This window comes from Emys orbicularis, chromosome 9, assembly GCF_028017835.1.
Source record: "Emys orbicularis isolate rEmyOrb1 chromosome 9, rEmyOrb1.hap1, whole genome shotgun sequence".
Classification (NCBI taxonomy): Eukaryota; Metazoa; Chordata; order Testudines; family Emydidae; genus Emys; species Emys orbicularis.
This window is the reverse complement of record NC_088691.1, coordinates 82,136,780-82,164,402: the sequence shown is the minus strand read 5'-3', so window position 1 is coordinate 82,164,402 and position 27,623 is coordinate 82,136,780. Positions and strand designations below refer to the sequence as shown.

At 42.3% G+C, this 27,623-nt stretch overlaps 1 protein-coding gene across 3 annotated transcripts in view; it reads left to right on the top strand.

Moving 5' to 3' along the window:
• Positions 1-27,623, top strand: part of PLCH1 (phospholipase C eta 1) — a 161,577-nt gene that overhangs the window by 65,004 nt on the left and 68,950 nt on the right. For all 3 annotated transcript variants that reach the window (XM_065410844.1, XM_065410843.1, XM_065410842.1), the window contains exons 2-5: positions 1,224-1,370; positions 5,789-6,032; positions 8,862-8,991; positions 18,683-18,853. In XM_065410844.1, the coding sequence (XP_065266916.1) occupies positions 1,224-1,370; positions 5,789-6,032; positions 8,862-8,991; positions 18,683-18,853 (692 nt within the window). The remainder of the gene's footprint in view (positions 1-1,223; positions 1,371-5,788; positions 6,033-8,861; positions 8,992-18,682; positions 18,854-27,623) is intronic.

Sequence of the window (27,623 nt, the reverse complement as noted above, 5' to 3'; positions counted from 1 at the left end):
CAGTAGTCACATATACAATTTCAATGAGACATTGTGTCCAACTCTGCCTTTTTTTGTGTAATTTTTTTTAAGTGCAGACTTGTGTGCTGTAGCGCTCAGGTATTTTGTTACATTTGTGCCCTGACACAAGAATATTGGTTTGATGGATGAATACCGGTGGCTGAGTCAGTTTGAAAAGCAAATAAAGGTAATCCTACAATGTTTGTTGGGTTCTTTAGGTTGCTATGGATTGACTATTTGTAGAGATGAAACACCTGTAGTATAGCTGAAATGTCCCTGTTTTCATGGTGAAACAATGGCAGGGTAATGAAAAAGTGTAAAAGAGCTTTGGGACCTGATTCTCATCTCACTGGAGTGGTGTGAATTATTAGTAACTCCACAGTTACTACACAGTTATACAGGAGTAAAACTGCTGTAAGATCAGAATCAGGTCTTTAATGTAACAAAATATAAACAATTCAAGTTTACAGATCAAATTACAGGTAGCAATATCCTGGTAGTGTATGTTTTACATTTGGACATTTGCTGCTTCCTTTTTAAAATATACAACCATCCTCCCACTCTGTTAAAATAAAATATGCACATATGCATAATCATGAGATGGTGATTCCCTCCATAGTACAAAATACTACAGCTTCTCTTTTGTGATGCTGCTATGAATATATTAATTGTTGGTTTCAATAGATAATATTCCAACCTTAATTTTTGATAAATCCCAACCTAAAAATATTAGTGCTGAATAAGTATAACTTATTGAACATCTATTTTAAATCATGTTTGTATGCTAGGATTTTATCTGACTGGAATTTACAGATGTAAAAGGAATAGGATGTTTTTGGTGCTCATTGTTTCTGGACTTGAAAACCTGTACATGACATTTGGATTTCTGGTGATGGAAGCAGTATTTAAAGAAGCTAAACATTATTCTTTCTTTGAACAGGAATACATGGCTCTCTTGTAGAACCAAGTACCATCTATATATATTAATAATTATTTTGTATTCTAAAGTGATAGATTCAGTTCTCATGCTTGTATAAGATCAGATTTTACAAAGCCTTCTAAAAACTACTCCATTTCCAATTTTATTTTCTTAGATTAATGTTTAATTCCTGTCATACAAGGTGCAAATCAAAGGTTTTACATGGTAGCTAGATGTTGGTAAGCCTTTTTACTAGTGTGACAAAATAGACTTTTAGTTGAATTTGTTCTAATCTTCTTTTCAGTTGAAAGATGTATGAGTGTAATGCAGTCTGGGACTCAGATGATTAAGCTGAAGAGTGGAACAAAAGGGCTAGTACGTCTCTTTTACCTGGATGAACACAGGACTTGCATCAGATGGAGACCGTCCAGAAAAAGTGAAAAGGCTAAAAGTAAATTCTCTTAATATTTCTTTTAATTGCTTGAACAATTGTGCACTGGAATATGAATTCACATGGTTTATAGAGAAAAACTGTACTTTATAGTGTGTATCTTTCAGTTTATAAACTCTTATTAGTGATACTTGTAAATGTGATATACTTATAAACACTTATTGACCATTTTGCACAATAAATACATTGTGACAGGCACTGTGTTATTGCCAGAAAAAAATAACTTATTTCTGTTAATAGTAGCAATTTAGTAGCATGTTGGCATGCATGCACTGTACAGTACAAAGGCTAGTCTAACCATGTAGTAATATTTTCCAACAAATTACGTTATAGGATAGACCTGGCATAAATTGACCAGGAGGAGAAGACTGTTGGCCTTAGTACATTGTCCTCGTATGGGAAGATAAGAACCTACAAGAAAATACATCTTCTAAAATAGTCCAGATACTAGCTTAAATCTGTGTAATATCTTATACCCTGATCCAACTCCAGATTTAAAAGAAAAGCTACCAGAAATGTTAAGCTAATTTATGGAAATCCTTATTCTTATTAACACATTTAGTGAAAAGGCCACATCACATTTATTTAGAGCCAGATTCCACCTAGACCTTATGCTGGTGCACAGTGTGAGTAGAGGGTGTAAGTAGGGTGACCAGATGTCCCGATTTTATAGGGACAGTCCCAATTTTGGGGTCTTTTTCTTATATAGGCTCCTATTACCCTCCACCCCCGTCCCGATTTTTCACATTTGCTGTCTGGTCACCCTAGGTGTAAGGAGTGTGACGCATGTAAGAGCCAAGCAGATATCCAGTCCCTGCACTCTGTCTGTTTATAAACACTGGTTCAACTGGAGTTTGGAAAAAACATCCTGGAAATATTTCTGCTGGCTTAAGGTTTCGTGACAGCTTACTTGTGGACCAGATTGAATCTGACAGCATCAGGTGACATGCCTTCAGCATGTTTTTGCTGTTATGTAAGAACAGACAGGACGAGCGAATTTGGCATTATTGAACCTTAAAGCGCAGTTCTGCCCTGAAAAGTGACTATAAAAATGGTACTGAGGGGTTCCACGTATATTGTCTCTCCCTGAGTGCTATTTAAAATGCACTAAGTTTCCAAGTGAAATTATGTGTCATTTCAATTGCCAGCCCTGCAAATTCAGTTTAAATGGAATGTCAGGCTGGGTTATTCCATTTTGCACATCATCGTCACTAACAACAATTTGGCAGGCTACGTTAAATCAAATACACCCATGTATTCCCATTGTTTTCAGATTATTTTCTTGGTGATACCTATGGGTTTGCCTAGGTGTAAGTAATTGTAATTTAGTGAATTATCTGTTGATGATGCACAAGAAAAAATAGAATCCAGCTTGTCTTCTGTTAACTGTGTTTGCTCTACAGGGCCAGCAGGAGTAAAAACCAATAAAACAACTGATTTTCGTCACTCAACGACTATGAATGAGGACGCACAAGGAGCAGATCTGTTGTGTAAAAAGATGCCAATTTTACATAGCCACTTTTCAGTGTAGAACCACGCTGTAGGGCTGGGTGATGACAGCTGAGTACATTTGAAAAAAGATGCTTCAAGTTCCTATGGCAGGGCTTCAGGTGTCTCTAGCAACATTGGAAAATAGCCCTGACTGATCCACACATGGACTGGCATTCATGTTGCCTTCATCCGCCTGTGAGGCATCAGCGAGGTCTTTGGGTGGGAAAGAGCCATGATAAGTAGTTGTACAAATAATATTTTTTAAATGATTTCATAAACATAAAAGCACATACTATTTTAAAATGCCTCTCTAATCCATTTTGTTTCTCTCCTGCTCCAAATTTAAACAAGACCCTTTGTCAATGAGGTATTGTTACAAATATTATAAAAACAGGGACCCGGGTGAAACCAATTGGCTTAGTCTCATTTCAGCTAAGATGGAGGTGTTTGGCAAGGGAAAGTGTTTTTAGGAACTCAGTTGAGGCGATCTGCTCACTTATTCTCAAAATGGTTCTCAGTCAAGGAGTTTTACTGGACTCATTGCTCCCTGCTTCTTGGTTCCCATATAGCAACAGTGGCCAAAAATACCTTCTGTTATCTACAGCTGGTCAAGAGACTGCCTCCTTTCCTTTCAAAGATAGACCTTGTTGTGACACTCAGGACCACCTTCACCTCAGGGCTATGCTAATTTGCTATGCTTGGGAGTCACTTGGAAGTTTCAGCTAGTGCAGAATGTGGCATGCCTGCCTTATGTGAAGGACAGACCGCTTAGACCATATTATATCAGTCTTGTGTGTCATTCATTTGCTGTCAGTTAAAGGCGCTGGCTGCCATCACGAAAGCCATATGTGGTCAATCTCCAGAGATCAGCTCTGCCCCTATGCCTCATCATAGCACCTACTTACAGAAGGGACACTTTGCCTATCTGACCCCAAAAGTAGAGCTCACATTAACTGGTGGTAGGATGATGTCAGTAGTGGACCTTCAGCTCTGGAATGTGTTCCCGTCAAAAATCTGAACCAGAACACTTTTGCAGTGTGATGTGTTGTACATCTTTATGCTCAAGCTTTGGAGGTACAGTTGAGTCCCCTGGCTAGTAGTCTGCCATCCTTAGTCCTTTCAAGGGAGTTAGTTTGGCTGCTGCAATATGCTGAGAAGTGTTCACTTCCCATTTTGGGGTAGGTGATACTTCTGTTGATCTAAGTGATGCAAAGTGCGCTACGTAGAGTATGGAGATGGGCATCTTATAAATGTAGGTAATGGTCAATAATATTTTTTTTTAAAACCTAGCGCACCAAACTAAGCACTGACTTCACCTGGGGAGCTCCATTGACCTCCTTGTGCACAGTGTGTAAGTCATTGCTGTATTTTGTCTATAATTTTCCAAGTATAAAAGGAAACACTGCTTCTTTAATTAAACAGAGAACACAATTCAGGCTGATGTGAAAATGCTGACCCAAATTTACATGAATCATAAATAAACTCATGGGAGTGTGTATGACTTGGTTAGATGCCAAAGTACGGCCATCACTATTTTATTTGAATATTACAAGACTCTACAGTCAGTTAGAGAAAGGCAGTCCATTTAAAATGTTGCTCTGTATTCTTTGATCTATCCCTACGTAACAAATATCTGGAATAATGGACTGCCCACACTTCTTTGTCCAACTGTATAAGTGTAGGGGAGTAGCAGAGTTATGAAGAATGCAGCTGTTCCTTGAAATTGCAAAAATGATCCCAGTCATTAAAGTAATAGTACCTGTCAATGTATTGAAAATACCTTTTTCTGATTTACTCTCGCATCATTGCTGTACAGATTAGGAGCTGCAGATGGAGTGTTTAAGTAAGGTGGACAGTGAAGAGCATGGAGTCAGAGTGACAGGGTGTAGATGTCTTAGGTGTTACCTTGGGATGATACTCCCAATCTAGTTTAGTAGAAAGGAACCTGCCTACTTTAAAAGCTTCTTCTCCGGCTGCTCTTCTTTAGGAAGGGCTAGTTACTTTTGAAGCAACCTAGCATTACTAATTTGGATTGTTCTCTGGAAGGATGACAGAGAAAAACCTGCTTAATTTCTTTGCCAGATACCAAATGAAATCTAGGTCTTTTCTAACTGCTTCGAAGTAAATTTGAACATAGTGGTGTTTTCTGTTTCTATAAAAATTATTTATTTTTCAATTATTTCATGACGTTCGTTATTGATTTAAATAATTATCCTGCTCCATCCCTTCTAAACAAAAATAGGGAACCTAAATTGTGCCTACTGGAACTAGTGTTTTACTTAGTAAAAGGTAAGTAATTAGGTCTGGTGTTGCCACTAAGGCTTGATAGTTAGTAAAAAACAGGGAAACATTACAGGTAATAACACATTTGGTGTTTTCATATCAGAGGGCCAGTTTGTGATAGTTAAGTATTGTCCTGTTTCTGGAACTGTGTGAGGCAATACTTCCCCTACAGGAGCACTAGGATATCTCCATGAGCGCTATGCCACTGCTGAGAAGCACAGCTGCTTTTATCTCTCTTAGGATGGTATATAGTGCATATCCCTTCTGTGACTGTTCATGTCTGCTGGTTGGTGGAAAACAGTATGGTGGTGGAGGGTGGCAATGCCCCATCTATTCCCTGCCCCTTCTGCAGTGAATTGCACTCCATGGGCATTTCAGGAAATAGATCCTACACTCAGGAGATCGCTGGCACTGTCAGTTTTGCTGTTCAGGAATGCAAGTCAGGGGGAAGCTCCTTGCACACACACCCCTGCACCTGTACAAGGGCAAGCCGGTGACCCAAAGTGCCCTTTCAGTGTGAAGGCTTATGAGTTTACCTTTATTTAAAAACACTTACTTTGACAAATATAGAAGAATGTGGAAATGCAAAGAAACTGGATGAACATCCAAGCAGCTTAATTTTTCTGTTCCCCTTTTCCTTGCAGTTGTAATTGATTCAATTTACAAAGTGACAGAAGGCCGACAGTCTGAAATATTCCATCGCCATACCGAGGGGAACTTTGACCCAAGTTGCTGCTTTACCATTTACCATGGTAACCACATGGAGTCACTAGATCTGATCACCTCTAATCCAGAGGAGGCTCGCACCTGGATCACAGGACTTAAGTATTTGATGGCTGGAATAAGTGATGAGGATTCTCTTGCTAAACGACAAAGAACTCATGATCAATATCCTTTCAAGGACATTAGCTCTGTCTTTCATTTTGGTATTTCTGGTTTGTTTTATGTGGTTTGGTGTTATGGGTACACTCCACCTCCCACTCGGGACAACTGAAGTTTTGCCATTGATTGCATTGGGAACAAATCAGGTCACTGGTTTGTAAAATTATTGTTACAAATTGGGAATATTTTTAAATTTTGCCACTTTGTATAATTTTTGAAAAGTTTTTCATTTCCTAAAATCAGCAGTTGGAAAACTGATCTTTATTTTCATCTTTGTACAAAGTTAGGGACTGACTGAAACTCTTGAGGCGCTCAACATGATCAGTCTGCATTGAGGGTGCTCAGCACGTCTTAGCAGATGCTCACATCTTACAGGAGTGGAGAGGGTTTCATTTTAGGGGAAAGATCATGTTAACTTTAAATCACAATGAGACATCTAGGAGATCGTGGAGATTGAGGCTACCAGCTGGGGAAGGATGGAGGGAAACGGATGAGGAGTGGAAGAGTCAGTTGTTGATGATAAATCACAGAAAACTGCATTCAAATAACATTAAACCTATAAGACAGAAATATACAGGTGATGGTAAAATTTACATACTCACAGTGGAGCTGTTTCTAGATGTTTTTGATTAAATGTTTTGCGTTTTCTTGTTAAAAAAGTGACTTCACTGACTAAAAAATGTTTCATTTTCCAAAAATATTTCAAAACAACAAATGTTTAAGGAAAAAACACAACATTTTTAAATTTTTTCATGTGGAAAATGCCTACCACTTAGTTTTATACTCCCCCCCCCCCTTTCCTCTAGAAAAATGGAGGGAAAGTTTTTTAAAACGTTAAAAAGTGAAAGAAAGTAACCTTCACTTTTAAAAGTACACTTTCTCTAAGTGAGAGAAAATTATGCAAAGTAACACTTGGACTTTTTTTCCAATGGGAAAAAAAATTAAAAAGTTAGAATTTTTTTCTTCTGCACACAGTCTCATTATTTTATTGCGCTATCCCTTTCTCGAAAATGAAAATGTTTTCAAAAATTTGTCAAACAAAAATACAATCACTTCATTTTGTTTGTTTGTTTGTTTTTAATTGGAAACCTCCCCCCCTCAAACCCTAGTTTTGACCAGTGTTCCTTGTTTGCTTTGCACTTTGTTTATAGGAGTAAGTTGGATAAACAAAGGAAGGACAAAAGGTCCAATCCTGCTTGGCTACTCATATGAATATTATTATAATTTATTATTTGTGTAGTGCCATTGGTCTCCAAGGCTCGTCACAGACATGTTGTAAGACAAAGTGCCGGCCTCAGAGAGTTGACAATCTAACGTTGAAAGTAATGCAAGCTGGGTTGCTTCAGTGTGACATGCATTTTGCTAGCTCCAGGGCTTTTTGTTTCATATTATTAATTTTTAAATTGGTTATAAAAGAAGATAATGAGGTGGGGCATGAGAGCAGGAGTGCATGCTAGTGGTGAATGTCTAGTAGAAAGAAGTGAGGATGTAGGGTCTGATCCAATGAGAAGACTCCCCTTGACTTCAAAGAGCTTTGAATCAGACTTTTATGTTTTAGACTTAAGCATTTTCGACTTATGCAGGTATGTAAGCTGTGATCACGATGCCCCCAATTCAGGGAAACACTTAAGAACATGACTAACTTTATGCATGTACATAGTCAGTGTTTTCTTTGAAGCTCGTGCTCTAATTATGAAGAGCCATTTTAGTGATCAGAATGTTATTTATGTAATTCTGCCTCGTGAAACACTCTTGCCTAGTGCTGCAGTCGGAGAACACATCTGCCCTGTGTATCTGCTAAAGCAGACAGCACTTGCCTCCTGCTTAATACCTAGACTGATGACCAAATTGTGCCTGCTAGGCACTAGGCTGTAAGGGCTAGGATGCGCCACACAAGTCTAGAGTAGCACCGAGAGAGGGATTGTGTATCAGGGAGCACCCTCCTTCCCTGATCTCCACAGCGCATATAGATTACGTGTGGACATAGGCCGGTGCAGCTTATTTCCCCCAAGTATGTCTGACTCCCTCTGTGCTCTGCAGTGACGGTGGGGTGGGATGGGGAGGAAAGGGTGGGAATGAAAGAGAAAGGAAATATATAGAGGGTGAAGGAAACATGGTTAGAGGGGAGAGGAGACCTAAGGAGATGGGTTTACGGTTAAGAATGTGATGGCGGAATGGAGAAGAAGCTTTCAGAAGAAGGAAGAATTGAAAATATAAAGGTGAAATAGCAGCATGAAGAAACTAAAGCTTAAACTTAGAGGAGAGAGAGGATGGAAAAACAAGAGCTGTTAATTTTTTAATAAGGGTCTTATTGAAATTGCAGTCTTGTAGTTATCTGCTTAGACTAATTTCACTGTGTGTCATCTTTATTCCATGCTCTAGCACTAAATTAATTTTGTCACTGATACACATGCCCATTGAGCAAGACTCCTGGTGGTACACATCATGAGCCAAATACATGCCTGGAGTGGCTCCAATGACATCATAATTCTGATCCCAGTTACACCAGTGTAAATCTGGAATAACTCAATGGAAATCAAGAGAGTTACACTAATGTGTACACTAATGCTGTGAGGTCAGCATCTGGTCTATTGACTCCAGAGAAATTACACCAGGGGTGAATTTATCCCAGAGTGTTGAAGTGGACACAGTTTTGATGCAAACTGTGGGCCATATTCTATTACTTTGGGACAAATTTTGCCACCGTTACTTATATTGTGGGACTGATTGGTATATGTCATATTTGGCAAGGCTGGCAGAACCTGGCCCTTTGTAATTCTCCAAGATAAAAACATTCATTTTAAGTAGTTTAACCTTTCCTTAGTATATTTGCACCTGGGTGAAACAGACCTTTGAGGAAGCTGATAAGAACGGAGATGGCTTGTTGAATATTGAAGAGATCCACCAGTTGATGCATAAACTGAATGTCAATCTGCCCCGCAGAAAAGTGCGACAGATGTTCCAGGTCAGTGTACTTTTCACACAGTGCAATATTTTGTTTGTAAATGCATATTGCCTTCTTGGAGAAAAGCTTGAGGTTACTGACAAAAGCGGGTATTTTTAAAGATTAATGAGCAAACAGTTCCATTTCATTGTTGTTATATAAGTGAAGAGAAGGAGAGAACATTGTGCTATGTGATTTCACCCTTTAGCTCTAGCTAGGTTGTTGACATTGGGCAAAAGCCCCCATGCCAGGAATTTTCACAGCTGATTAATTACAGTCTTGATAGAAAAGTTGTATTATTTTGAGGTACGTGTCCCTCACCGTATGCCATTCCATAAGTAGTTTATTTGAAATTAATGGTCCTACTTATGTAGTAAAGTACTTCTGAATGTGAATAGGGGTGGCAGAATGAAGTCTTCAGTTAGGTTTTCAACATTACTCCACCCCCTCGCCTGTCTTCCAAAAACCAATGTCTCATTAACAGTAAGAGAAAACCCATGTGTAGTGAGTAAGGGGAGCAAGAGGTTGAAAAGGGAGTTGAAAGAGGCAAGGAGGAGGTGGGATCATGATGCAGAGAGAACAGTCTGCTCTATTCTAAAGCATGGAGCAGATTACATTCAACACGCATGCCCAGAGGAGCCCAACCAGAGATTTTGCCTGCCTGAGGCACAATCTCCCCAATGCGTAAATCCAAGCACCCAGGGCTGTGGCATAGGTGCCATGATTCATAGATTATAAGGCCAGAAAGGACCATTGTGGTAATCTAGTCTGACCTCCTGTATAATACAGGACTTCCCTGGATTCCTGTTTGAACTAGAGGATTTATCTAGCCCTTAATGAATTAAGTGGCCTCACAAACACCTGTGAGGTAGGTAAATATTGTTTGCATTTTACAGACGGACAAAACAAGGTGCTGAGAGGTGAAGTAATTTGCCCAGGGTCAGACAGTGAATCCATCGGACACTAGACTATTAGGGGGCAGCATGGAGCATCCATTGGGAAGCCAGAAATAGAATCCAGGAGTTGGAACTTCTAAGTTCCCTGTCCTCTCTTGTAGCCCACAGAATTTCTCTTGGTGCATGTTGCTTGCACTGTATCACTTTTAACTTCATATAGATATACATACCTCATGATGAAGGGCCCAGCACACACAAATTGTAGGAAGAACACACAGTTTGGGGCACCATTTGTTCTCATCATTCTGTACCTAAATTTGCTCTTACCCTAGTGTAAATGCAAAGTGGATCTGCTACCTAATACAGAAGTGCTTGAAATTTTTTTCATAGAAGGAAATGACAATTTTTGCAGAAACTTCTGTTTTTAAATTAAAGTTACCAGAACTGATTTTTTTTTCACTTTGAAATTTTCTGAGAATATGTTTACCATTGTTTGACCATCCCTAATATTTACACCATTGGAAATGAAAGATGCTAAAGATGTATTGGGTACAGCAAGAGCAAAACAAAATGCAAAAACCAAGATTATGGGCCAAAATCCAGACCACTGCACAAAACAGAAGTTGTTTAAGATCCTAGAACCCAAAAATGTGCCTGATCTTCTGGGGTACAATCAGCATTGCACAGCTGTAAGCCTTGGAATGCAGAGTACGCTCCATGGCTGTGCAAAGCCTGGGAAACTTATGGCCTAGCTAGCAGATGTAGAGAAAATTTAGACTGAATTGTGCCCCCAAATCATAAATCATCTTTGGGTATGTGTAGACTTTAAAATGAGCAAACAAATCCTAATTCTTACCTTGTAAAAATGTAAAAATCATTTCCTTCTCCACTTATGTGCTAAGATCTGAGTTTATGGATTTAGATGGCAGCAACACTAACTCCTAACATAGTGTCATATAGGGATTCTCAAACTTCATTGCTCTGCGACCCCCCTTCTGACAACAAAAATGACTACATGACCCCAGGAGGGGGGGGCCGAAGCCTGAGCCTGCCTGAGCACCGCCCCTGGGGGGGGGAGCAAAGCCAAAGCCTGAGCCCCACCGCCTTGGGTGCGGAAGGGATCAAAACCGAAGCCCAATGGCCTCCGCTCCAGCCAGGGGGCCTGTAACCTGATCCCTGCCATCCAGGGCTGAATCCCTCCAGCTTAGGTTGGGCCCTGAGCAGCAGGGCCGGCTTTAGGAAGTGCGGGGCCCAATTCGAACATTTTCGACAGGGCCCCGGCAGGGATGACTAAAAAAAATAAAACACGTAAAAAAAACCCTTTCATTTCTTCCATGTATTATTTACTTTCCATAACTATATAAATAACACTGGTCTACAATTTTTGAGAAGTCGTCTGCTTCAGAGATAAAATGTGCTATTTATTATGTATTTTGATGTGCTGAATTCAAACATGACAATTAAAAAACTGATTGGCTACTGTTTCTAAGATATTTAAGTTTTTACATTTTATGTCTATGTATATTGTGTAGATAGTAGAGTTTTAATCATAAATTGTAAACCTAGGTCTTTTCATGTGTTTATGGTTGCTTTACATGATAATATTTCACCTGTCCTGTTTATGTAACACTTTAAAAATCAGCAAAAGGGTTATATAAATAAAATTTATTATGAAACAAAAGGCAAAAACCTATTCTGTACATAGTTTAGTCCTATTCAGTGTCTACTCGGCGCTTCTTGGCTTGTCTCTTGTATTCATTAAATGGAGCATCTCTTGTCACTGTCCAGCAATAGACTGCAAGCATTGATGGGCTACATTTGCCCTGATAGCGTTTCTCCATTGTTGCAATGTCCTGGTGAAATCGCTCGCCGTGCTCGTCGCTCACTGCTCCGTAGTTCAGTGGGAAAAAATCTAGATGAGAGTGCAAAAAATGTATCTTTAGTGACATGTTGCAACCAAGGCTTTTGTATGTCTTGAGGAGGTTTTCCACCAACAACCTGTAGTTGTCTGCCTTGTTGTTTCCGAGAAAATTTATTGCCACTAACTGGAAGGTTTTCCATGCCGTCTTTTCCTTGCCACGCAGTGCATGGTCAAATGCATCATCTCGAAGAAGTTCATGAATCTGAGGACCAACAAAGACACCTTCCTTTATCTTAGCTTCACTTTACCTTGGAAATTTTCCACGGAGGTACTTGAAAGCTGCTTGTGTTTTGTCAATGGCCTTGACAAAGTTCTTCATCAGACCCAGCTTGATGTGTAAGGGTGGTAACAAAATCTTCCTTGATTCAACAAGTGGTGGATGCTGAACACTTTTCCTCCCAGGCTCCAATGACTGTCGGAGTGGCCAGTCTTTCTTGATGTAGTGGGAATCTCTTGCACGACTATCCCATTCGCAGAGAAAACAGCAGTACTTTGTGTATCCAGTCTGCAGACCAAGCAAGAGAGCAACAACCTTCAAATCGCCAGAAAGCTGCCACTGATGTTGGTCCTAGTTTATGCACCTCAAAAGTTGTTTCATGTTGTCATAGGTTTCCTTCATATGGACTGCATGACCAACTGGAATTGATGGCAAAACATTGTCATTATGCAGTAAAACAGCTTTAAGACTCGTCTTCGATGAATCAATGAACAGTCTCCACTCATCTGGATTGTGAACGATGTTGAGGGCTGCCATCACACCATCGATGTTGTTGCAGGCTACAAGATCACCTTCCATGAAGAAGAATGGGACAAGATCCTTTTGACGGTCACAGAACATGGAAACCCTAACATCACCTGCCAGGAGATTCCACTGCTGTAGTCTGGAGCCCAACAGCTCTGCCTTACTCTTGGGTAGTTCCAAATCCCTGACAAGGTCATTCAGTTCACCTTGTGTTATGAGGAGGAGGATGGGAGAAAATGTGGGTCCTGTGACATTGATGGTTCAGGACCAGAAGTTTCATCCTCTTCCTCTTCCTCGTCTGACTCAAGTGAGAATGATTCTGGTGCATCAGGAACCGGCAGTCCTTCTCCGTGGGGTACTGGGCGTATAGCTGATGGAATGTTTGGATAATGCACAGTCCACTTTTTCTTCTTTGACACACCTTTCCCAACTGGAGGCACCATGCAGAAGTAACAATTGCTGGTATGATCTGTTGGCTCTCTCCAAATCATTGGCACTGCAAAAGGCATAGATTTCCTTTTCCTGTTCAACCACTGGCGAAGATTTGTTGCACAAGTGTTGCAGCATATGTGTGGGGCCCACCACTTGTCCTGATCTCCAATTTTGCAGCCAAAATAAAGGTGAGAGGCTTTCTTAACCATAGTGGTTATACTGCGCTTTTGTGATGCAAAAGTCACTTCACCACAAACATAGCAGAAGTTATCTGCACTGTTCACACAAGTACGAGGCATCTCTGCTCACTTTGGCTAAACAGAAATGTGTCCCTTTGCAAAATCAAACACTGACAAATAAGAGAGCACGACACTGTATGATTTCTAGAGCTGATATAGGGCAATTTGTTCAGCAGAGTGATGTAAGCTTCGTTATGATTGCATCATCCATGACTTCTAGGAATAACATGATGCAATTCATATCATGTATGACGCAATACCAGCTTCAGATTGCATCATTCATTGTTTTGCCTAAAAAGCAAGTACTGTCCAAACCCAGTCATAGATTTATTCATAGATCCAGTCAAAGATGTATTTTAGTCATTTCTGGTTTAAATTGAGATCCCTTCCCTTTATAACTCACTTATCCTCCACCATTCCCAAGTCAAGGGTCGTATATACTGACCCAATAGCATATCTTGAAAACTAGAGCCAATCAACAATTTTAAGCATCATTTTCGTTCTCAGTGACCCAGAATTAGTAAAGTTTGACTAGATTTATTTCAGAAGCATTTTGGCTGTAGAGCAGTGTAATAATAAAATTATATATTACGTACATAGCTGGCTGGAGGCAGGGCAGGGGCTGATTGGCGGTAGGGTCTGGCTGGAGGCAGGGCAGGGGGCGCGGGGCTGGCTGGAGACGGGCTGCTGCGGGCAGGGGGTGCGGGGCTGGAGGCAGGGCAGGGGGTGCAGCAGAGGCTGGCTGTGGGCAGGGGGTGCGGGGCTGGCTGGAGACAGGGGCTGGCTGCAGGCGGGCTGGGCACGGGGTGCGGGGCTGGCTGCAGGCAGGGCAGGGGGCGCGGGGCTGGCTGGAGACGGGCTGGTGCGGGCAGGGCAGGGGGTGCAGCAGGGGCTGGCTGTGGGCAGGGGGTGCGGGGCTGGCTGCAGACAGGGGCTAGCTGCAGGCAGGCGGGCAGGGCACGGGGTGCGGGGCTGTCTGCAGGCAGGGCAGGAGGTGCGGGGCTGGCTGGAGACAGGCTGGTGTGGGCAGGGCAGGGGGTGCGAGGCTGGAGGCAGGACAGGGGGTGCAGCAGGGGCTGGCTGCAGGCAGGGGGTGCGGGGCTGGCTGCGGGCAGGGGGTGCGGGGCTGGTGCGGGTAGGGGATGCAGCAGGGGCTGGCTGCCACTGCGGGCAGGGCAGGGAGTGCGGGGTGTGGGGCTGGTGCGGGCAGGAGGTGCAGCAGGGGCAGGGCAGGGGCTCCCCTGCATCTACTACCCCGGCCCTTTAAATAGCTGCTGGAGCCCTGGGGAAGCAGCGGGGCTCCCGCGGCTATTTAAAGGACCAGGGCGGCAATAACAGTTGGAGCCCTAGCCCTTTAAATAGCCCCCGTAGCCCCTCCCGACCCCTGGGCTCCGGGGGCTATTTAAAGGGCCTGGGGCTCCGCTGCTTCTACCGTCCCGGCCCTTTAAATAGCCGAGGGAGCCCTGGGGAAGCGGCGGGGCTCCGGCAGCTATTTAAAGGACCAGGGCGGTAGTGGCAGCTGGAGCCCCCCGCTACCCCAGGGCTCTGGGGGCTATTTAAAGGGCCCGGGTCTCCGCTGCTTCTATCGCCCCGGCCCTTTAAATAGCTGCTGGAGCCCTGGGGAAGCAGCGGGGCTCCCGTGGCTATTTAAAGGGCCGGGGCGGTGGAAGCAAGGTGGGCCCCGGGCCCTTTAAATAGCCCCCAGAGCCCCGCAGCCCTACCCCAGGGCTCCAGAAGTGGGGCTCTGGTGGCAATTTAAAGGGCCTGGGGCTCCAGCCCCTGTTGGGAGCCCCAGGCCCTTTAAATTGCCCCTGGGGAAGCTGGCTGCCCCGGTATGGCATACCGGCGGCAGCAAGGGCGCAGGGCCCTCTTAGGCGCGGGGCCCGATTCAGGGGAATCGCCTGAATCAGCCTAAAGCCAGCCCTGCTGAGCAGTGGTGATCTGGAGCTGGTTCGCACCGGTTAGCACGAACCGATTGTTAAATTTAGAAGCCGGTGTAGAACCGGTTGTTAAAGGGGTGAGCAAACTCCGGCCCATGGGACCATCCTGTCCGGTCTGACTGAACTTCTGGCTGGGGAGGCTCCCCGGCCCCTCCCCTGCCTTCCCCCCTCTCACAGAGGCTCAGCGTGCCGTGCCGCCAGCGCCAGCACTCTGGACGCTCCTGGGCAGCTCTGCAGCTCCTGCCACTTTGAGCGGCATGGTAAGGGGGTGGGGCTGCGAGCTCCAGCGGGCCGTGTGGCATCCATACACGCTGCCCTGAGCAGCATGGTAAGGGGGCCGGGCTGGGGCTGGGAAGAGGGGTTGGATAAGGGGCAGGGAGCGGTTGGAGGGGGCAGAGGTTTTGGGGGGGCGGTTGGGATGGGGAACGGGAGGGGTTGGGTAGGGGGTGGGATCCTGGGGGGCAGTTAGGGTGGGGGGTCTAGGGAGGGGGTGGTCAGGGGACAAGGAGCGGGGGTGGGGGTTGATGGGTTGCAGGTTCTGAGGGGGGCAGTCAGGGGCAGGACATGGGTGGGGGTTAGATGGGGGGGGGGCCAGGGTGTTTTGGGAGACACAGCCTTCCCTACCCGGCCCCCGATACAATTTTGCAACCCCAATGTGCAGGGCCGGCTTTAGGAATTGCAGGGCCCGATTCGATGGGGCCCCGGCAGGGATGACTGAAAAAAAAAGACGTGGGGCTTGTACTCACCGGGCGGCACTCTGAGTCTTCTGCGGCACTTCGGCGGCAGGTCCTTCACTCGCTCCGGGTCTTCGGCAGCACTGAAGGACCTGCCGCCGAAGTGCCGCCGAAGACCTGGAGCGAGTGAAGGACCCACCGCCGAAGTGCTGCTGAAGACCCGGTAGGGAACCGGTTGTTAAGATTTTGGCAGCTCATCACTGGCCCTGAGCCCCAGCAAGTCTAAGCCAGCCCTGGCAATGCCATTAAAATGGGGTTGTGACCCACTTTGGAGTCCCGACCCACAGTTGGAGAACCACTGGTGTAATGAATGCAGCTCCCTGTGATTCCTTAGGCTTTACTAATGCTGCAGCTGCAAGAGAAACAGAGAATTGTGAAGTCACGTATTGACAGGCAAAAGCCTTTTAGTTCACTTTCAAATGGAAAAGAAATATCTAGGGATGTAACATGATCTCATTAACAGGCAACCTTTTTATAACCCAGAGCCATCTATTATTTTGATTTCAAAAACAGGTTGAATTTTTTTCCCTTTGTTGCTGCCAGCCTATATCTGGGTTCATATCATAGACCTTGCAGAAATGGTTAGAACCCTTAGTGTTGAAGAAAGAATTAAGTTTTGAAAGATTATCCTGTTATTAGACTGGCTTGGGGACCAGGCGTATAGCCCTTATTTCTCAAATCATCCTTACTCATGCAAGGGGTCCAGTGGGCTTCCAGTATCACCAGATTTATACATGATAAAGGATAGACACTGTGCCAAATTCTCAGTCCTGGATCAGGCAGCTTTGTGCTGCTCAGGTGATGCAAAGCAGCTAGAAATCTGTCCTAAATGATTCCTCCTGACAGAGTTGGGCTCTGTGCCGCCTGTTCCCAGTTTTCACTTGCACCACGGAAGATGTGCACCTTTGTTTTTGATTATGTAGACTTAAATAGTAAAACTATGCCAGACAGATAACCTGCTACCCAGAATCCAGGAAATATTAGAGGTATGTGATCCAGGTAAATCTTGCCACGAGGCATTCATGAGTGAGGACACCAGAAGCTGACTACAGGGAACTGACTGATAGCCTGACTAGAAGATTATTTCAAATTTGCCATCAGACATAGGTTTGGGAAAGTTAACCCCAGTACAGTTTCCTTTTCCCAGCACCACTGAATATGGAGGATTATATATTGCAGAGCAAAAGCATCCAGGAGACAACTGGTCTGTAAGGAAAGAGTGGTGTCGAGCCATGGAATTCTGAGGCTGTATTTTTAATGCTGGTGTTTACTTATAAAGAGTACAGTGATATTCATAGCCTAGAAATGTGTTTAAAACAAATGGTAAATTGAATGCTTTGTTCAAAGGGAAAGTGAAAATGGAAGGTGTAGTTCCAAACTGGATGACTGGGGGTGCTGTTCTCTGTAGTTCCAGGCTGGCTGATCAGCAGCTTCACTCTGGCAAGTATGAGAGTGGGTGGAGGAAGGAAAAGCTGACCCCAGAATAAAAAGGATCGGCGGTGAGGTTAGGGTTGCCAACCCTCCAGGATTGTACTGGAGTTTCCAGGAATTAAAGATTAATATTCAATTAAATATTATGTCATGTGATGAAACCTCCAGGAATATGTCCAGCCAGAATTGGCAACCCTAGGTGAGATGCAGGCTGTAGTGAGAATTTGTGTTCACATTTTATTGGGTAAACTGTTGGACAGAGAAACCCATCCCGAGGGAATTCAGGGCAAATCAACATTGGGAAGAGCTCTTTACAGAAAGGAGAGTCCTGTGCAGAGAAGTTAAGGCGGCACTTTCTTTAATAGGACTCTGCCTGGCTGCAGGCATCTTCATTTGCAGATCTTGATGCAGGATCAGGGCATAAGGCCTTGGTTAACTGAAATGTAAAGAAAGTGCATAAAGAAAATCAATATGCACTGCTGTGAATGAGAGGTGTTATTCATGGATACACATAGGATACTCAACCATCTATAATGTTAAAACTTCCTTTCACCTTTTCTTCCTTGAGCTGCTTACAATCTAAAACTCAGCAGGGAAAAGCCTTTCTTGAGTTTGGGTTACTGTAGAGACGTACATCAAAGACAAAATAAATGATAAAACTGCTGTCAAATGTTTTGTAAATCCAAAGCAAATCCTCTTAGGCAGATGCTCAAAGTAAAAAGCAGTAATAACATACAGTAAGTACTGTTTTCTTCTCTAACAATAGCTCTGAGGACAAACTAAAACAGCAATCAAGACTGTGGAGATATTTTTCTGCGTGGAACGCTGCTGTTATTGCAGACTTAAACCTGTTCGCGTACACTTTGCTGGCAATGGGATTAAATGATTATTGTAATTTATCATGTTGACATCCATTTAGCATTGTAATATTATACAGAACATTTATAAATGTCAGATTCTACCTTTCGATGAAGTCAGTGGGTGAGATTCTGATGCTATCCAGTGTGACTCCATTGAATCAATAGATCACTCTAGATTTACACCAGAGTAACTGAGATCAGAATCTGGCCCAATGTGAGTCCTTCTCATGAAATAACTTAATACAATGAAATCTAAAGACAGAATTTGCCTTTTCACTGAGATTTTGTCGTTTTACTTTAACAATTGAATTTCTGCCAAGAAATCCAGTAAGAATCCTTTTAATTTTGTTGTAACATTAGAAAGTGCTTGCTAGTGTTGTTGAGGATGAGTGGAGTCATGTGGCTTGAAGTGTATTGAAAGTTTATCTTTTCTTATACGGATGTTCTATTCTGCTTCATTCCCTGAATTCATCATACACCTACCCAACACACTTACTTGCATGTTCTTGCTCCTCAGGAAGCTGACACAGATGAGAATCAGGGAACCCTAACATTTGAAGAATTCTCTGTGTTTTACAAGATGATGTCATTACGACGCGATCTCTACTTGTTGCTTTTGAGCTACAGCGATAAGAAAGATCATCTCACTGTTGAAGAATTTGCTCAGTTTCTGAAGATGGAACAAAAGGTACGAGAATAATAAATGTAGCTGATAGTCTTGTTTTAACACACAACAAAAGTGTGCGACCAACGTTAGCTCTTACTTTGTCCAGGCTGTAAACACTAGCGAATGCTGAAAATGAAGGATTTGTAATGGAGATGCTGAGACAAAATGAATCTGATTAAATACTGTAGTACAATCAAATGCTTCTGGAAAGCAGGAGCTTTTTGATCCTCTAGGGGGGAAAAGTGGCATATTAGGTAAATATCCACACTGACTTATACTGACTTCCAGATAACAAGTTTACATTTAGTGTTAGTAATCCAACAAGCAATGTATTTTAGTGCTGTAATGTTGTATCTTATAACTTTTCTTGCCTTTAGGAAGTTTGTTTATATTGAAAGGAGGGTGCAATATGAGTAAGCGTGGCAGAATATGACCTTTAATAAATGAAAGGTTTGAAAAGCGTGTTAGAAAGTGAGTGAGGAAAATACAAATTACATTCTAAAGTAGAAACAATTACTTAGTTTTTAACAAAATAAAGTAGGATGAGGAAAAAGCTGAAGTCTGTGACTTTCCACATTTGATTTGCCTGTCTAGTTTTAGTTCAATAATTGGTGTTAAAATGAGTTTTTGATGCAACATCTTTTCATTTAAACTTAATTAAATTCCATACGTTTCTTTAATTTTATCCTCAACCTAGGAGCCTCTAGGTCACTTTCAAAACATAAATAACAGCTACTATTCCTTTAAAAAGCAGGACTTAAGTATTGACAAATTAATAAAAAAATTACAAAGTTCAAGCTACTTGTACAGGAGGTTAATAAAGTGGACTCACTTCAAGCTATCACTACTGACAATTGATTAGTGTTTTCTTTATTGTGGTTTAAATATAATCTTTTGTTCATCCCTAAAGTGAAGTGATGAGCAATATATCAGTATTAATATTATTGGAGTATTACATTATGACAATCTCCTGTTTTGAATTCTGACTTGACTATGTGAGAGTGGGGTTAGGCAGTGTGCCTAGAAATATAAATCTTTATAACAACTTTTTCTGTTAAAAATCCATGTTCTTTGTACAGGGCTTCTTTTTTTTAAAAGATTTTTGAAGAGATATCCACAGTTTTGTGAGATTTGGTTTGGTACTCACAAGGCTTTTCTGTGTGTGTAAATTTTAGTTTAGTACTCAGCAGTTCTCTTCTTGTAACAGGCTATGTTTTCATTGCCTTTACCAGGTAGGGCACTGGTATCTTTTTATTTAAAAAAATATTAGAGATAAGCTATAAAACATGTACAAATCTCTGTATTTGAGCTCTTCAGGTCAGAGACTATGACAGATCGTTTGAATGTAGGCACCGAAATCCACATTTAGGCATTTAGTTAAAAGGCGGCTTGATTGTCAGAGTTGCTGAGTACCAGCAACTCAGAGTGAAGACTATAAGGGCTGCAGGTGCTGAGCACCTCTGAAAATCAGGTTACTTTTACTCACATGTTTAAATATGGATAGATTGTAAGCTCTCTGGGACAAGGCTGTCTTTTAGTTCTTTGTTTGCACACCATCTAGCACAGTGAGGTCCTAATCCATGGCTAGGAGTCCTAAGGGCTACAATCATACATATAATAAATTAAGATGTTTGTGTATGAAAGTTATCTTTAGTATGCGGACAGCACCCTAGCATGTTGTGGGCAATGCCAGAATACAAATAAATAATAATAGTGTCCTTTGTAGACAAGAACCACTAGAGGGCAACATAATCACAGGTAGTAATAGAGATAATTTTAAAAAAATGTATTTTATCAGGAAGTTTACATTTTTTATTTGGTGTGTTCTAAATTTCCCAGAAATTGTTTTTGTTTTTTTCAAGGGAAGAAAACAAGCCACAAAATTTCATTAAACATAAAAAAAATTCCTGAAAAATATCAAATATTTCTACTGAAAACTTCTCTCTCTCAAAACTGGAAAATTTCAATAAAATATTTTTAAATTTTAGCTACAATCATTTTTTTTTTGCCAAGAAATATTTTGATGAAGAATTTTGAGTGGCTTTAATATGGCTTATGCAGCAGTGATGGTTGAAGTTAGTTGTCTCTTTGTTACTAAAGAGCATGTGTTTATGGTCTTTATATCCATTTACAGTTGTAGAGCCCAATTTGTGACTTTCATAACCTGCCGCTGGCTGCGCAGGCACACTGCTGGTGACAGAGGCCAATCATGCTGGGTTTGACTGCTGTTGTGGCTGTGTTTTATTCACTGTAATACCAGTGATTGTACACAGACTGCTTCACTTTGTCCTTATTTTTTCATGCCCAGTTAGTTTGATTTGCAGTTATAACATGCTGGGTCTCTGTCTCACTATTACACAACTGAAGAGATTCTTGGGGGTGGATAGCAGAACAGACTTCATTTAAAAATAAAAATCCCCACCTGGGATAAGTATGTGTCCTCTGTTTACTTGACATTTTGTAGTGATTATTTGTGTTGCTTAATTGTAAGGTATATCCTTTGCTTGATGTAATCTAGTATTTTGATTCTGCATTCTGAGAATTAGTTCTTGAGAGAAAGCAAAGTCTACCTCATCACTACTCATCTGAAACAAACCCACCAGCTGGTATCCTGGTAGTAGGATGGACACTCTTGGCGTTGCATTCTTTTCCCCAACTTCTTTGCTCCCCTATTGCCCTTCCTGTTATCTTATTCCCTCTTCCCTATGAGGAGCTTATTGATGAGTGATGGGAATGTTACGTGAGAGAGCTCTCCCTGATCTCCATGTGCCCCTTTTCCGTCATCCTACATCTCATCACTAAGGCTACGTTTTAGTCCAGGGTATTTTTAGTAAAAGTCATGGACAGGTCATGGGCAGTAAACAAAAATTCCCGGCCCGTGACCTGTCCTGACTAAATTTGGGGGTGGCCCTGGGGGTGCTGCGGGTGCTCGGGAGGGTGTACGCCATGGGTGCTGGGGGGGAGGGGTTGGTGGGGCTGAGGCAGGTTACCTACCCGGCTCCTGGGAAGCAGCGACCTCCAGCTCCTAGCTCTACGTGCTGTCTCCACTCCGCCCCAAGCCTCGGTTCTGCAGCTCCCATTGGCTGGGAAGCGTGGCCAATGGGAGCTGCGGGCGAAGGCAGCAAGTGGAGCTAGGAGCTGAGGGAGGGGAGTTCCTATCGCCCTTCCAGGGAGCCCCCGCCCCCCACCCCCGGTAAGCACTGCCTTGCACCCCAATCCCCAGCCCTGAGTCCTCCTACACCCAAACTCCTGCAACTGGGGGGTTGCGGGGTCTGAGACTGCCCCAGTAACAGCAGGTGCGACTGGCCCAGGGGCTGCCCGAGCTGCTCAGGCGGCTCCCAGGCCAGCCGCATGGGCTGCTGCAGAAGTCATGGAAGGTCACAGAATCCGTGACCTCCGTGACAAACATGGAGCCTTACTCATCACTCTACTGCTGCTTTGCTAACATCTGATTGTTGGATGGTGGAGTTTACTAACATCCTTCCCAGAGGGACTGTGACATCCTCCTTCCACTCTCTCCTCTGCAAGCCAGGTGATAGTGTCACCAGTTTGTGACATTTTATTTTAGGCCAACAGATGACTTGTTCACATACTCAAAAACAACATCTTGCTGAACCTGTAGAGGGTTGTTTTTTGAAAGAAAGATGCCTGCATCAAAATCAGTCTTTCAGCAGCAGCGTATAAATCCCTACATTCAAAAGATTTAAGTTCCAGTATTAATTAGCCATATTCAGTAACTGATGTATCCATATATGCCTATATTCAAACATTACCATTCATGTAGAAGGCATTTTACAATTTAATGAAAGTAAATTTTAATTAGAATGGAGAGTCTGTGTCATCTCTCTCAAGTTAAAGTTAAAAGAGCACAAGTGAAGGGATTCCTGTCCCTTAACAGCTGTAGCCTTTGCCTAGATTAGACATTTTCATTCCTACTCCACACGCAAACACTGCCACACAGACATCAAGGAGCCTGTGGAAATGATGAAAAAGGTAATTCTCAACAGCTTGTGATGAAAGAAGGCTCTGCTAGGAATAGCCTTTTACAATTAAAGAGCAACCTCTACTTGAGCTTGGATAATCAGTTATTTTCTCCAGTGAAGTGTTCTCATTTCTATTATCCTGTGTAATTCTAGTAGGCTTCTCATGATGCAGGTTTAGCTTAGAGTTATAAATAAAATTTTCTAAGAAGCAAACTAAGCCATCCCCTGTGCTCTCTCTAACATTTGGAGGGAGAGAGGTATGAGCTGACAGACATTTCTGTCCTATGATTACAGCGTATAGTTATTTCAGTATACTAGCAATGTTCGGTATTTGTATTGAGGTTTGGTTGAAAGCTTTAGTCCATAAGAACCTGCATGTCATCCACTAATGTCATGTTTCTTTCCACTAGCTGAGAGCAGCAGTTCTCAGCTTATGGGTCACAGCCTCCAAGATGCTCACCAGTTGTTGTCTTCGCGGGTCACACTCCATTTCCCATTCTTTGTCTTCTACAGAAAAGAAATTGCTCACTCATGTGCAGCCGGTCTCTCTCAGACATGAGGAGCACTGCAAACAAATGTACCCAGTGCTCACCCTGCTTCTTCTGAAGCACTGAAAACCCTGAGCAATCTTTAGGAACGCTGTTCTAAGGATTCTGTAATGCAGCTGAGAAGGACCAATTGTGAGGGGTTGGGCTGAGAGGGGCAGGATGGTCATATTATGACAAAGTTATTAACTTCATCTTAAAATCTTGGAGCTGTTGTTCAAAACCTGTTAAACCTCCTTCTCTACTGGCATCTTGGCATGAAAGTTTAAGTGAAAATTCTTAGAAATACCAAATCTTCTACTTTTTAGCATTAAAAGTCATGGTAAGGAAGAGCCACTAAACCAGATGCTACTTCTGGTGCATAACTCTCAAAAACACTGGCCAATTATTCTATTTAACCAAGAAAATTCAATGCCTGTAGAGTGCTGAGATTTTATTTCACCTTCTTGGCAAACTATATTTTTAAGACCCTGAGAAAAAACAGACACTAACATCAAAACTAATCTCATTAACTCAGAACAGAAATTATAACTACAGTGCAAGGTTGGGCCAACTGAAGTCTCAGGATTAACCTTTGTGTCGTCATGCCTACTATCTCAGACATTTCAGTTTTTGTATTTTACATGTAAGACTCTTTATAGGTTGAACCATCAGTGCATTTAGGGTAATTTTAAAATATTTATCAAGACAAGTGCCTTGAGAATAGCCATCAAAATCTTACTCTTCTTGTGTTATAGTACTTAGAGCTAATCCAATATATTAAAAATGCAGCACTATAGAAACATAATCTTTGATATGTAGCGATTCTGAAATTATTCTAGTCACATAACTAAGAAAAAACAGCAAGAGAGATAGCAAATTAAAGTTTATGCATCTCTCAGTATAGAATTTAATCAGCTGATAATATAATTGTTTCCATCTCTGCTTATTAAAAGATGAAGAAAAAAACCTCTACAAACCTCTACTACAACCCCAGTTTTTAACATGCTTGGCAATCTGCTCACCCTGACTTTTTAAAATTTAAATGTTCTTAGATGTGATGTGTGAAGCAGTGTGCTAATAAAGTAATCATATTACAGTGGAGCTGATTTATAAAGGCTCTGTTAAAGGAAAAAATCAAATATAATAGGTTAAAAGATTTTCTACTGTATGAACCAAAAAATAAAGAAAAGTATAATACCAAAGGAGAGATGAATGCTGAATAACAAGTGTGTATTTGGAATTTTTAGATTTGGATAAACATTTGCCAGTTGGATTCATTTTGTAACTGATCTAGCTGTACATCCTGCATTACGCACCCCAGTAAAGCAAAGGTAAATGTGCCTGCTTCCTCTAGAGTACTGAGTGCTCACTCAAAACTGGCAGAGGCAAAGGAAAAGACACAGGAATGTCGAAACCCTGCTAATGGTGTAGAAGGCACCTCTGTGCAGAGGGAGACTGAATAGACTTTAGGCACATGGTCAGACAGCCGCAGTCTTCTGCGCAACCTGATAAGTTTCTCATCTACACAATTGATGATGATGATGGTTGAGAAAGAGAATTTCAGCAGAAGTCTCCCTCACTTTAATAATTTGACATTCTGGTTGTGTTTTCTGCTTCAGTTTTTGCATATATTTTGCTTGATATTAGTTTGGGTCTGTCCATTTTGTCTGACTCCCTTGTCCATTTAGACTGTAAACTCTTCAGGGCAGGGACTGTCTTTTACACTGGGTTTGAACAGCACCTGGCACAATGGGGCCACACTTCTGATTGTATTATGGTAGCATCTAGCAGTCCCAAACAATGGTCCCCATTAAGGAAAATGTTATTCACAATAACACATAAGCATAGGCTTAAATCCCATAGCAATCAATAGAACTCAAGTGTATGCTTAAGCATTGTCTTGCGTATGGACTTAAGCACATACTTAAGTGCTTTCTTGAATTGGAGCCAATACTGGCAAATAGGGACATTACTAGTGACATGCGGTACTCTGGATGGTCTAGCTGTGCTTTTAGGCTTAGTACAGTTTGCCACAAATGCCTATGGTCCTTAGAAGAAGTGTCTTACAGCCTTATTGACAAAGGTATGCATCATGCATTAATGGTGTGAACATTTTACCATCCATTTTTACCACAGGTTTATCACATATCATGTGAAACAATGGGTGGTGCAGAATAACCCTGGATAACTTCTGCTTTTGGAGATGTTTGCAAAACCATCGCAGCCATGAAATCTGTAAAAATCCAGGAGGCCCAGGAACATTTGCTGACCTTTATAAGTGGGGATGTGATACACTGACTCACCCTCTAATTTCTATGCAATACCTGGGAGTCAGAAGTAGTATCGTAATAGCTAAAAGAGACCAATATCATTAGTATCTGAGGGGAAGAGCTCAAAGTGACTGTGGTATCTCTTCAGTGTTATAGATACATACAGAGAGCATAGACCAGTGGTGGGCAACCTGCGGCCCATGGACTGCACATGGCCAGTCAGCTCCCATTGGTCGGAATGGCGAACCATGGCCACTGGGAGCTGTGGGCGGCCATGCCTGCGGGCGGTCAATGTAAACAAACTGTCTCACGGCCCGCCAGCGGATTACCCTGATGGGTTGCATGCAGCCCGGAGGCTGCAGGTTGCCCACCACTGGCATAGACCATCTACACTCAAAAAATCACAAAGTAGGTTTCAATCACAATAGGGCACTATTAACATGACCTTATCTACTCCAAAATTGCAGGGAAGACCAAGGGACAATGTGTAGATGTTTACATAGATTGTATCAACCTGGCAGAAGCTCTTGATAAAGCCAGCTATCCTGGTTTATGAAGACATCTGACAGGTTTCAGAGATCTTCTCAGAAGACATCTGAGAAGATCTGGATGACCAGTTTGCCAAACTTTTCCAACGTCCTCATGCTGGAATGACATCAGATCCTTTTGGCTTTATGGACTGTGTTGTCAGGGGAGACCTCATTGTACCATTGTTATTTGGACTTTAAAAAAAAACAAATAGCAGTGCAAGATGAAATGATTCCTGGTGCAGAGTAAAGATCAAATTCTGCCAGGAAAACTTTTATGCAGTTGCATTTGTGTGCATTAAAAAGTTGCCAGAAAACCTCATTAGAGAACTACTTTTTGTGGTTGAGTGAACACGTGTAAACCTCTGAGAGACAGGCCTGCAGATAATGGCATCTCATTTTGCTTGACAATTTGCATTTCAATAGCCAAGGTTCTTTTCAAATGAGATCCAAAGAAACAGCGTCAAAGCAACATCAGGATTAATATCTCTCTCTGTGTATCACTAGAATCTCAACATCCTTAGGTACCTGCTGTAACTGCAGTACCTTCCTGACTGAACAGAAAGTACTTTAGTATTACAGTCATTGATGAAGTGGCAAATATTGACAGTGATTCTGCTCTCACTTCAGTCACTGGAGTAACTTTATGGCAGTTAATGGATTTTCCTAGTATAAAGTTGCTGTAACTGACAGCAGAAACATCAGATGTGGCTTCTCTCTGGTCCTGATCCTGTAAAGACTTATGCACATGCTTATGTTTATGCACTGTGGGTAACTCCTTGACGGGGACTGCTCACAGTGCATAGAGTTAAGCATATGAGTAAATCTTTCCAGGATTAGGGCCTGGGAGTGTTCTAATATATGAGAATGTTAAGTCACCATTACAAGAGGCAATGAGACATCATTGCCCTCTACTAGATGGAATATCAGACCTGCCCATTTGCGTGTGCAGCCCAGCAATATTTCAGGTTCCATTACTGCTACAGACATGAATGTTTCCCAAGTTACTGCTAGTTTTAAATAGTGCACATAGGTCTGGGGATAGTAGATGAGACTCTGTCCCTTCCTCTCAGTTGGTGACATTTTTTGAACTTCTCACTAGCTAGGATAATTCACTTCTGTCCATATTGAGTTGGTGTCCCTAACCTCTGTTTGCCAGAAGCTGGGAATGGATCACTTGATGATTACCTGTTCTGTTCATTCCCTCTGGGACATCTGGCATTGGCCACTGTCAGAAGACAGAATACTGGGCTAGATGGACCTTTGGTTTGACCCAGTATGGCCGATCTTATGTTATATCTACTAATATCACTATCTATTTTCCTCCCATTATGACGCTTACAGGCACTGTTTGCACATTAAGATTTCCCCTCCCCCCTCCACTTTCTTTCACATTTTGGCCCTATGCTGTATGGTGCTGAGTGCTTCTTGAGAAGTGGTCATGGGAGTCAGGGTCTTCACCATCTCTTGGGAGATGCTCAGCA